The sequence below is a fragment of the Oreochromis aureus genome, linkage group 15 (assembly GCF_013358895.1).
Source record: "Oreochromis aureus strain Israel breed Guangdong linkage group 15, ZZ_aureus, whole genome shotgun sequence".
NCBI classification, from domain to species: domain Eukaryota; kingdom Metazoa; phylum Chordata; class Actinopteri; order Cichliformes; family Cichlidae; genus Oreochromis; species Oreochromis aureus.
Window position 1 is genome coordinate 20,774,488 of NC_052956.1, and position 12,565 is coordinate 20,787,052.

The 12,565-nt window shown below is 38.4% G+C and overlaps 1 protein-coding gene across 1 annotated transcript in view; it reads left to right on the top strand.

Moving 5' to 3' along the window:
• Positions 1-11,412: 11,412 nt before the first annotated feature.
• The window catches only part of LOC120433213 (trichohyalin-like), a 47,671-nt gene continuing 46,518 nt past the window's right edge, over positions 11,413-12,565 (top strand). The window contains exon 1 of the mRNA XM_039599106.1: positions 11,413-11,556. Within this exon, the coding sequence (XP_039455040.1) occupies positions 11,413-11,556 (144 nt within the window). The remainder of the gene's footprint in view (positions 11,557-12,565) is intronic.

Here is a 12,565-nt window from a genome sequence, read left to right on the forward strand (position 1 = left end):
ATGCTGAATTTTGTTTTTGCAGATGTTTTCTATCTTTCTTTCTTTTTTCTTTTCTTTGTAACGTATAAACAATGAAAGGTGGGGTCAGTGTGTCACTATCAACTCTGGGCTGGACCAATTTCAGCCGAGGAGGTCGTTGATTTTATGTTGTATTTACTCAATGAAGGAAGCCACCTGACAGGGACAAGATACCGACAACATCCTGGGAGGGCTGCACTCACATCATATAACCACTCACATTGTATAACCACGCTTGCACAACACACTTTGTAACCATATATAGTAATTTCTCTTAATTAATACAGCAAAAAGCTTTATGAATATTCATGTGTGTCAAGGGCGTAGATTTGGCATGGACGGAAGGGACATGTCCCCACCAATATCCAGCGATCATTGAGTTGTCTCCACCAATAAAAACTCCAACAAGCAAAGAATCTCTTATGAGCAAGCACTAGGTGACAGTGGGAAGGAAAACTGCATTTTAACAGGAAGAAACCTCCAGTAGAGCCAGGCTCTTTAATGATGCAGACTTTGGGAGAAAGAAGATAAAAGTTAGCGACATGTAGCAGTGGTATCTAAAAACATGGTGAGAAGAGGTCTGTGGAGACAAAATACTTCTTTTTGAAACCAGAGAGGTCGCCCCCTGATGGCCATTAGAAAGAAGGCAGGATTAGCCTCACTTTTAAGGTCTTGGCGTTATTTTTTTTTTTTTTTACACTTTCTGCAGTCAGGACGTGGTGAGGCATTCTTTCGTCCATAACACCAGTTTTTGTTCCCAAGTTCAACTTCTTGCTGATGTCGTGTAGTCTGAACCTGGCATTGGTCATTCACATTGGTCCTGGTGTTTTTAGATACTTTATGTACTTTGCATTTAAGACCTGCAGCTAACAGCTCGAGTATTTTCTCTATCACGTCATTCCCTGAGATGGTCAAGTTACAGTCTAACATGTAAATGTTGGACAGTCCTGAACCCACAAAATGTCCAGTGTGCAGTTAGATATAAGAGAGGAAAGAGTTAAGGCTACATTTCAGCATTAAGGTACTGATATCACTCTGATATGAATTCAGTTATTTAAAATTTTTCTGATGATTTCTGTCCGGTTACAGATCAAAACATTTAATGGTGTGTGGGTCATACTTTCTTTTTTTTTTTTAAGCCTCAGGTAAATATGATCGTTAATAGAGATTTGAATGGGTGAGATTTCCTGATATTTTCAGCAGTCATTTGCAGCATTTTGAGGAGTAATCTCCCAACAGGGAAAATTGCTTTGCAGGCATTAGTTGAACACAGTATACATATGATTATAAATGTTGTTGTTGTTGTCGATTTTTAAGCCCTGTGTGCAGACGTTTATTTTGAAGGTTTGTATTCTTAGAAACATTTGACCTGTTTAGACTTAAAGGGCTGAGTCCCAGCTTTTTCTTCAAAAAAACAATTTCATTTCTCTTGTGCTCGTGTCCACCTGGATTTTTATCATTTTAACATTTTCTCTCTCTCTCATTTGACACTGAACTGGTCGTTTCACTACCTGCAAAAGGAGATCTGGAGAATGTATTTGGTTTCTGGTGTTTGCTTTAGCTTTAGCTTCACGTTGTGTGACGTCAGGCTTTTGTTCATTATCACATGCAGACTTGATTTTTTTTTTTAATCTGTTGTTTTCATGATTAAGCTGCAGTGTCTTTGGTGATTTTATGATTATTGTGTTGGCGGTCTGTTGCTTTCCAATGCCTTTCTATTAGTGAATATTAAAGGAGAATTACACCAGTTTCAGGAATTCAAACCAAAGTCAGTCAGTCCTCTTTGAATATACACCACTTTTCCTTAAACGTCTCATACAGACATCACTGACATTTGTTTTTCATGGTGGTACACAACCACTAGAAATGACTGGAACTCAATCTGAATTCCTCAAAATGGTCGTCAATCTCCTTTAAAGGGTTTAAACATGTGAACCTCAGAAATGTATCTGTACAAAATATTGCTGATAATCTTTCCATTGCACATAGTTTACTTTGCATTTACATGCAATATTTTAATTTTGTGGGGAAATCTGTTTTATTGTGTTAATATTATAATTATTGAGTAAAAATGTAAATATTCCATTCTGGCAAACTGGCCGCTCGACATTTATATAAAAATCTCCCGAGCTTATGGATTAAGATGATATTAATGAGCAGCAGACTTTTTAATAAACTATATTTGTTACACTTCTATTGTGAATAAAAAATCTTTTACTATGTGGTTTCTTTGGATTTGTACTGTGTTATTTTAATTTACAGACCTGTTGTGGAATTTATTGAATTTCTGATATGAATTTAAAACTGTCCTAAAAATTTGTCTGAGCTGCTAACATAAAAGTACTTTCAGATTTAGAGTTCTAAACTTGTCTTTTCAGAATAAGAGCATGGTATTAATGCATTTATTGGGATACTTATTTAGATGGATCCACTCTTTCAAACTTTTTACATCAAATTATTGCCCTACAATCAGTTGCAGCAGAAATTGAATCTCACTAGAACAGGCAACATTTATTTAGGCTTCTGTCCAATTTTCGTGAGCCTGTGTGAACTGTGTAAATTGTAGCTTCTGTTTCCTGTTCTTGGCTGACAGGAGTGCCACCCAGTGTGGTCTTCTAGCCCATCTGCTTCAAGGTTTTGTGCATTCGTACATGCTCCTCAGCGTACCTAGAGTGTAACAAGTGGTTATTTATTGCCTTCCTATCATCTTGAAGCAGTCTGGCCATTCTCTGATGTCATCAAAGCATTATCACCCACTCTGTTTCCTCTTTTTCAGACCATACTTCTCTAAACTCTAGACATAGTTGTGTGGCAAAGTCGCAGCAGTTCAGCAGTTTCTGAAATACTCGGACCAGCCCAACACCACCAACAACCGTCCCGCGTTCAATCATTTAAACCAACTTTCTTCCTGTTCCTCATGCTCCATTTGAGGTGTCTACATGTCTAAATGCTTTGAGTTGCAGACATATGGTTGGCTGACTAGGTGTTTGTCTGAAGGATCAGTTCAACTGGTATACCTAATAAAGTGGCTGTTATATTTGAGTCAGATTCACACTGCTTATAACAGGTATACCACGCTGACATCACCCATGGGCTTTTGGACTTTGCGTTTTGAAGCTTCAACTTTACTGTTTTGTCGCCACGATGCTGGTGACTATATGTGGAAGAAATTTACGTTACTGTTATCTACTGTGGTTACACATATCTGCTAATTATTAGACTAATAAAATGCTGGAATTTGACTCAATGAAAAAACTCACACAAAATTCTCAAACTTTCTTTAGGAGGACCCCAGCACGCCTGCTTAAAGAAAAGTAAGTGTGCTGATGTGGATGCTTGCAGCGACTGCTGTATAGAGGCCATCCTGCTACACATGAAACACATCAGTGTCATAATTGTTAGTTTAGTCACGTGTTTGTTTATTATCCTTATTCTTTTATCTGGGACTCTTTGCAAACATCTCAGAGAGAGGAGACACCAGCATCTGAACAGAGACTCAAACCAGCAACCTGCAGCTCCCTGCTTGGCTGCTCCAGTTTTCTCCTCACTCATGTTGCCCACCAGTGATTTCTAGCTGGCCACCCACACAGCAGGCTAGAATATGCGCTGAGCCTCAGCACCATGGTTGCAATACTTGGACATGTTTTCTTTATTAAATAATGAACCAGACCCCAAAAAGTGAACAGCTGTTATTGCTAGGCAACGGCAGCAGCATTTGGTGATGCAGCACCTGACATTCCTGACCATGTGGGCGGAGCATGCATGAGATGGAATGTTTAGTAGAACTGTGCAACACAAGCACTTAGTTACAGCATTTTTCATTTTATCCAGACACAGCTAGAGACACATCTACAGCAGCATCTCTGTGCAGGACAAAAGACAGTTGAAGATAAAAAACCATCGAAAACTTCACTTCACTTCTCTACAATAAGTTGGTTCTTTTCTTTAAAAGGCCAAAATGAATCAAGGGAGATCGAGAAGAGGATATGTGAGTGCTTCACCATACAGCACAGTGAAGTCGACGAGCCTTCGAGAAGAATTTCAAATAATACAGGCTGAAAATATCAAATTAAAAGAAGAGGCAGAAAAATCAAGACAAGAAGCTAAAAATTCAAAGTTTGAAACTGAAGTAGTATTGCAGGAATTACTGCATGTGGGTCTAAAACTTACAGGAGAGAAAATGGGAAAACAACAGGCAGAAAATGAGAATGAAAACATGAAGAAAGAACTGTTGGAAGCTGAAAAAGCATTGGAGGAAGAGAAAACCACAGCAGAAGAAGCCAAAAATAAATATCAAACTGCAAAGAAGGAGGCAGAAAATGTGATGCAGGAATTACAGGAGGTGCAGGAAGCTTTTGAAGAGAAAAAAAGGAAAATGCAGTCGGCAACACAAGAAGCTGAAAATGCAATGGCTGAAGCTGAAATACTGAGGAAGGAATTAGTGCATTTAAAGCAACAACTTGAAGAGGAGAAAAACATAAACATGAGGCAGAAAATGAGATTGGAAATATGAAGAAAGATTTGTTGGAAACCCAAAAGTGTTGGAGGAAGAGAAAATTAAAATACAGGAAGCAAAGAAAGAAATGGAAAATACAAAGAGTTACACTCAAAACATTAAGAAGAAGTTGCTGGAAACACAGGAAGCACTTGAAAAGAGACACATGGAAAATGGGAGGCAAAACAGGAAAGTGAGACTGTGAAGAAAGAACTGATGAAAGTGCGAGAAGAAGTTGCAGAAGAGAAAATTGAGGTGAAGGTACTCAAGAAAGAAATGACAGGCTCTCCGGTGACCAAAAAGACTGCAAGGATGCACTTAAAGAAATAAAAAGCAGAAAAAGGAAGCTAAAGAGCTCCTCAAACACAAAGTGAAACTGGCCAAACAGCAGCTGAAAGAAAAATTTGAAGACGCCGAGGAGCAGCTCAAGAAAACCTTGAAGGAGCTGAAGACAAAAGAAAAGAAAGCGGAGAACAGGAGGGATTCTGGAGCAGACTGCTGAGAAAAAACTGACCCAGCAGCATCAAGTTTAAGGAGATCAATAGTTTCTTCCTCCTTCCCCTGTCTCCACCTTTCTTTCACTCCATCCTTCTTCTTCTCTCTCTGTCTCGCTCATCTTCTCTACCCTCACCTCTCACCTTTAACCCACTTCCTCCTAAAAATCCCCCAAACTTTACTTGGGATGTTTGTGTCTTTTTTAAAAACTCTATTCTGAATACATCTACTGAAATACAGAAATAAAATTGCCATAACTTGACCTCATGTTGCCTGCTTCTTTTCTTGTGTGTCTGTGGATGTAAAACAGTAACACACTTTCTGCTCTGTGTGTCTTTAATTGTAAATAAATGCAATATATCTTCATTTTAAAATGCAGTGCAAAAACTTCTGCTGTAAAATTTTTTTTTAGCAAAATTTTTTTTTTTTTTGCCCCTTCCTGATTTCTCATGTTTTACATGTTTGTTCCACTTACATGTTTCCAATTTCAAATGTTAACACAGATGGTCCGAGTAAATACAGATTGTAGTTTTTAAATCATGATTTCATTTAGTTTGGGAAAAAAGCTCTCCAACTTTACCTCATGTGAAAAAGTAATTTCTTTCTAAACCTAATAAGTGTTTTTGTCATCTAGCAAGAACTGCATTCAAGCATTTGCAATAACTGGTGATGAGTGTTTTACAGCGCTGTGGAGGAAATTTGGTCCACTCTTCTTTGCAGAATTGTTTTAATTCGGCCACTTTGGAGGGTTTTCCAGCATAGGCTGAGTTTTTTAGGTCATGCTAAATCATCTCAATCTGATTCCAGTCTGCACTTTGACCAGGTCAAAACCTCCATGTTGTTTTTTGAGCCATTCAGAGATGATCTTGCTGCTGTGTTTTGCATTATTGTCCTGGTGCACTTGAGCTTCAGGGCACATTAAATGAGACAAGTGAGGCCTTCAGGTTTTCCGCATTTTCTGGATTAAGGCCCTCATCGTGGTTCGATTCCCAAAGCATTTGAAATGCCTTTGTAACCCTTTCTAGACTGATAGAGTTCAGTGTTTCTTAGCTGTTTCTTTAGATGTCCACGATGTTGCTTTCTGAGATCTTTTAGTCAACTTCACTTTGTCAGACACCTTCTAGTTAAGTGATTTCTTGACTAAAATATTCTGGCCATATTCCGGCCTGGGTGTTGCTCATGAAGTCATCTCTATAAAAAAATGTGATTAATCACTGTTGATTGTTGATTTAACACATTGGTGTAATTACTTTTTACATAGAGACAGAGGTTTGGACAGCTGTTTCCCTTTATTTGTATTTTATTTGTATTTATTCAGGTTATCTTTGAAATATCTCAGTGTGACACTGATACTGAGTGTGGTAGGTTTTGAAAACAGCATCAGCACAGTACACAGCAAAGGGAAAGGAACAATTGTTCCTTTCAAATTTTATACTAAAACATCCAATCACCTCGTAGGTTTCACTCTGTACTCACCACAGCGAGGACAGCATACAAGATGAAGATGTTGGCTATGGTGGGATTGCTGAGGTTCACGGCTGGCCTGAAGGCGTGTAGGTCAAAGGCAGCCTGCAAGGAGTCGTGTGTTGGACCACTGTGGCCATTTTAAAAGACAGTATACTGTAACATACAGACACTGACCACAGAGAACATGTATTTAACGTAAACAACAAAGCACAAAAAGAAGAAAAAGAAACTTTGCTTTTGAGTTTTTGCCTTTATCGTTTACAATAGCTGGACTGGCCAACGAGCATACCGGGCATATGCTGGTGGGCGATGCTGAATTTTTGTTTTGCAGATGTTTTCTATCTTTCTTTCTTTTTTTCTTTTCTTTGTAACGTATAAACAATGAAAGGTGGGGTCAGTGTGTCACTATCAACTCTGGGCTGGACCAATTTCAGCCGAGGAGGTCGTTGATTTTATGTTGTATTTACTCAATGAAGGAAGCCACCTGACAGGGACAAGATACCGACAACATCCTGGGAGGGCTGCACTCACATCATATAACCACTCACATTGTATAACCACGCTTGCACAACACACTTTGTAACCATATATAGTAATTTCTCTTAATTAATACAGCAAAAAGCTTTATGAATATTCATGTGTGTCAAGGGCGTAGATTTGGCATGGACGGAAGGGACATGTCCCCACCAATATCCAGCGATCATTGAGTTGTCTCCACCAATAAAAAACTCCAACAATCAAAGAATCTCTTATGAGCAAGCACTAGGTGACAGTGGGAAGGAAAAACTGCATTTTAACAGGAAGAAACCTCCAGTAGAGCCAGGCTCTTTAATGATGCAGACTTTGGGAGAAAGAAGATAAAAGTTAGCGACATGTAGCAGTGGTATCTAAAAACATGGTGAGAAGAGGTCTGTGGAGACAAAATACTTTTTTTGAAACCAGAGAGGTCGCCCCTGATGGCCATTAGAAAGAAGGCAGGATTAGCCTCACTTTTAAGGTCTTGGCGTTATTTATTATTTTTTTTTACACTTTCTGCAGTCAGGACGTGGTGAGGCATTCTTTCGTCCATAACACCAGTTTTTGTAAGTTCAACTTCTTGCTGATGTCGTGTAGTCTGAACCTGGCATTGGTCATTCACATTGGTCCTGGTGTTTTTAGATACTTTATGTACTTTGCATTTAAGACCTGCAGCTAACAGCTCGAGTATTTTCTCTATCACGTCATTCCCTGAGATGGTCAAGTTACAGTCTAACATGTAAATGTTGGACAGTCCTGAACCCACAAAAATGTCCAGTGTGCAGTTAGATATAAGAGAGGAAAGAGTTAAGGCTACATTTCAGCATTAAGGTACTGATATCACTCTGATATGAATTCAGTTATTTAAAATTTCTGATGATTTCTGTCCAGTTACAGATCAAAACATTTAATGGTGTGTGGGTCATACTTTCTTTTTTTTTTTTTAAGCCTCAGGTAAATATGATCGTTAATAGAGATTTGAATGGGTGAGATTTCCTGATATTTTCAGCAGTCATTTGCAGCATTTTGAGGAGTAATCTCCCAACAGGGAAAATTGCTTTGCAGGCATTAGTTGAACACACAGTATACATATGATTATAAATGTTGTTGTTGTTGTTGTCGATTTTTAAGCCCTGTGTGCAGACGTTTATTTTGAAGGTTTGTATTCTTAGAAACATTTGACCTGTTTAGACTTAAAGGGCTGAGTCCCAGCTTTTCTTCAAAAAAACAATTTCATTTCTCTTGTGCTCGTGTCCACCTGGATTTTTATCATTTTAACATTTTCTCTCTCTCTCTCATTTGACACTGAACTGGTCGTTTCACTACCTGCAAAAGGAGATCTGGAGAATGTATTTGGTTTCTGGTGTTTGCTTTAGCTTCACGTTGTGTGACGTCAGGCTTTTGTTCATTATCACATGCAGACTTGATTTTTTTTTTTAATCTGTTGTTTTCATGATTAAGCTGCAGTGTCTTTGGTGATTTTATGATTATTGTGTTGGCGGTCTGTTGCTTTCCAATGCCTTTCTATTAGTGAATATTAAAGGAGAATTACACCAGTTTCAGGAATTCAAACCAAAGTCAGTCAGTCCTCTTTGAATATACACCACTTTTCCTTAAACATCTCATACAGACATCACTGACATTTGTTTTTCATGGTGGTACACAACCACTAGAAATGACTGGAACTCAATCTGAATTCCTCAAAATGGTCGTCAATCTCCTTTAAAGGGTTTAAACATGTGAACCTCAGAAATGTATCTGTACAAAATATTGCTGATAATCTTTCCATTGCACATAGTTTACTTTGCATTTATATGCAATATTTAAATTTTGTGGGGAAATCTGTTTTATTGTGTTAATATTATAATTATTGAGTAAAAATGTAAATATTCCATTCTGGCAAACTGGCCGCTCGACATTTATATAAAAATCTCCCGAGCTTATGGATTAAGATGATATTAATGAGCAGCAGACTTTTAATAAACTATATTTGTTACACTTCTATTGTGAATAAAAATCTTTTAATATGTGGTTTCTTTGGATTTGTACTGTGTTATTTTAATTTACAGACCTGTTGTGGAATTTATTGAATTTCTGATATGAATTTAAAATCTGTCCTAAAAATTTGTCTGGGCTGCTGACATAAAAGTACTTTCAGATTTAGAGTTCTAAACTTGTCTTTTCAGAATAAGAGCATGGTATTAATGCATTTATTGGGATACTTATTTAGATGGATCCACGCTTTCAAACTTTTTACATCAAATTATGACAATCAGTTGCAGCAGAAATTGAATCTCACTAGAACAGGCAACATTTATTTAGGCTTCTGTCCAATTTTCGTGAGCCTGTGTGAACTGTGTAAATTGTAGCTTCTGTTTCCTGTTCTTGGCTGACAGGAGTGCCACCCAGTGTGGTCTTCTAGCCCATCTGCTTCAAGGTTTTGTGCATTCGTACATGCTCCTCAGCGTACCTAGAGTGTAACAAGTGGTTATTTATTGCCTTCCTATCATCTTGAAGCAGTCTGGCCATTCTCTGATGTCATCAAAGCATTATCACCCACTCTGTTTCCTCTTTTTCAGACCATACTTCTCTAAACTCTAGACATAGTTGTGTGGCAAAGTCGCAGCAGTTCAGCAGTTTCTGAAATACTCGGACCAGCCCAACACCACCAACAACCGTCCAGCGTTCAATCATTTAAACCAACTTTCTTCCTGTTCCTCATGCTCCATTTGAGGTGTCTACATGTCTAAGTGCTTTGAGTTGCAGACATATGGTTGGCTGACTAGGTGTTTGTCTGAAGGATCAGTTCAACTGGTATACCTAATAAAGTGGCTGTTATATTTGAGTCAGATTCACACACTGCTTATAACAGGTATACCACGCTGACATCACCCATGGGCTTTTGGACTTTGCGTTTTGAAGCTTCAACTTTACTGTTTTGTCGCCACAATGCTGGTGACTATATGTGGAAGAAATTTACGTTACTGTTATCTACTGTGGTTACACATATCTGCTAATTATTAGACTAATAAAATGCTGGAATTTGACTCAATGAAAAAACTCACACAAAATTCTCAAACTTTCTTTAGGAGGACCCCAGCACGCCTGCTTAAAGAAAAGTAAGTGTGCTGATGTGGATGCTTGCAGCGACTGCTGTATAGAGGCCATCCTGCTACACATGAAACACATCAGTGTCATAATTGTTAGTTTAGTCACGTGTTTGTTTATTATCCTTATTCTTTTATCTGGGACTCTTTGCAAACATCTCAGAGAGAGGAGACACCAGCATCTGAACAGAGACTCAAACCAGCAACCTGCAGGTCCCTGCTTGGCTGCTCCAGTGTTCTCCTCACTCATGTTGCCCACCAGTGATTTCTAGCTGGCCACCCACACAGCAGGCTAGAATATGCGCTGAGCCTCAGCACCATGGTTGCAATACTTGGACATGTTTTCTTTATTAAATAATGAACCAGACCCCAAAAAGTGAACAGCTGTTATTGCTAGGCAACGGGAGCAGCATTTGGTGATGCAGCACCTGACATTCCTGACCATGTGGGCGGAGCATGCATGAGATGGAATGTTTAGTAGAACTGTGCAACACAAGCACTTAGTTACAGCATTTTTCATTTTATCCAGACACAGCTAGAGACACATCTACAGCAGCATCTCTGTGCAGGACAAAAGACAGTTGAAGATAAAAACCATCGAAAACTTCACTTCACTTCTCTACAATAAGTTGGTTCTTTTCTTTAAAAGGCCAAAATGAATCAAGGGAGATCGAGAAGAGGATATGTGAGTGCTTCACCATACAGCACAGTGAAGTCGACGAGCCTTCGAGAGAAGAATTTCAAATAATACAGGCTGAAAATATCAAATTAAAAGAAGAGGCAGAAAAATCAAGAGGAGAAGCTAAAAATTCAAAGTTTGAAACTGATGTAGTATTGCAGGAATTACTGCATGTGGGTGTAAAACTTAAAGGAGAGAAAATGGGAAAACAACAGGCAGAAAATGAGAATGAAAACATGAAGAAAGAACTGTTGGAAGCTGAAAAAGCATTGGAGGAAGAGAAAAGCACAGCAGAAGAAGCCAAAAATAAATATCAAACTGCAAAGAAGGAGGCAGAAAATGTGATGCAGGAATTACAGGAGGTGCAGGAAGCTTTTGAAGAGGAAAAAAGGAAAATGCAGTCGGCAACACAAGAAGCTGAAAATGCAATGGCTGAAGCTGAAATACTGAGGAAGGAATTAGTGAATTTAAAGCAACAACTTGAAGAGGAGAAAAAACATAAACATGAGGCAGAAAATGAGATTGGAAATATGAAGAAAGATTTGTTGGAAACCCAAAAAGTGTTGGAGGAAGAGAAAATTAAAATACAGGAAGCAAAGAAAGAAATGGAAAATACAAAGAGTTACACTCAAAACATGAAGAAGAAGTTGCTGGAAACACAGGAAGCACTTGAAAAAGAGACACATGGAAAATGGGAGGCAAAACAGGAAAGTGAGACTCTGAAGAAAGAACTGATGAAAGTGCGAGAAGAAGTTGCAGAAGAGAAAATTGAGGTGAAGGTACTCAAGAAAGAAATGACAGGCTCTCCGGTGACCAAAAAGACTGCAAGGATGCACTTAAAGAAATAAAAAGCAGAAAAAGGAAGCTAAAGAGCTCCTCAAACACAAAGTGAAACTGGCCAAACAGCAGCTGAAAGAAAAATTTGAAGACGCCGAGGAGCAGCTCAAGAAAACCTTGAAGGAGCTGAAGACAAAAGAAAAGAAAGCGGAGAACAGGAGGGATTCTGGAGCAGACTGCTGAGAAAAAACTGACCCAGCAGCATCAAGTTTAAGGAGATCAATAGTTTCTTCCTCCTTCCCCTGTCTCCACCTTTCTTTCACCCCATCCTTCTTCTTCTCTCTCTGTCTCGCTCATCTTCTCTACCCTCACCTCTCACCTTTAACCCACTTCCTCCTAAAAATCCCCCCAAACTTTACTTGGGATGTTTGTGTCTTTTTTTAAAAACTCTATTCTGAATACATCTACTGAAATACACAAATAAAATTGCCATAACTTGACCTCATGTTGCCTGCTTCTTTTCTTGTGTGTCTGTGGATGTAAAACAGTAACACACTTTCTGCTCTGTGTGTCTTTAATTGTAAATAAATGCAATATATCTTCATTTTAAAATGCAGTGCAAAAAACTTCTGCTGTAAATCTTTTTTTTAGCAAAATGCTTTTTTTTTTTGCCCCTTCCTGATTTCTCATGTTTTTACATGTTTGTTCCACTTACATGTTTCCAATTTCAAATGTTAACACAGATGGTCCGAGTAAATACAGATTGTAGTTTTTTAAATCATGATTTCATTTAGTTTGGGAAAAAAGCTCTCCAACTTTACCTCATGTGAAAAAGTAATTTCTTTCTAAACCTAATAAGTGTTTTTGTCATCTAGCAAGAACTGCAATCAAGCATTTGCAATAACTGGTGATGAGTGTTTTACAGCGCTGTGGAGGAAATTTGGTCCACTCTTCTTTGCAGAATTGTTTTAATTCGGCCACTTTGGAGGGTTTTCCAGCATAGGCTGAGTT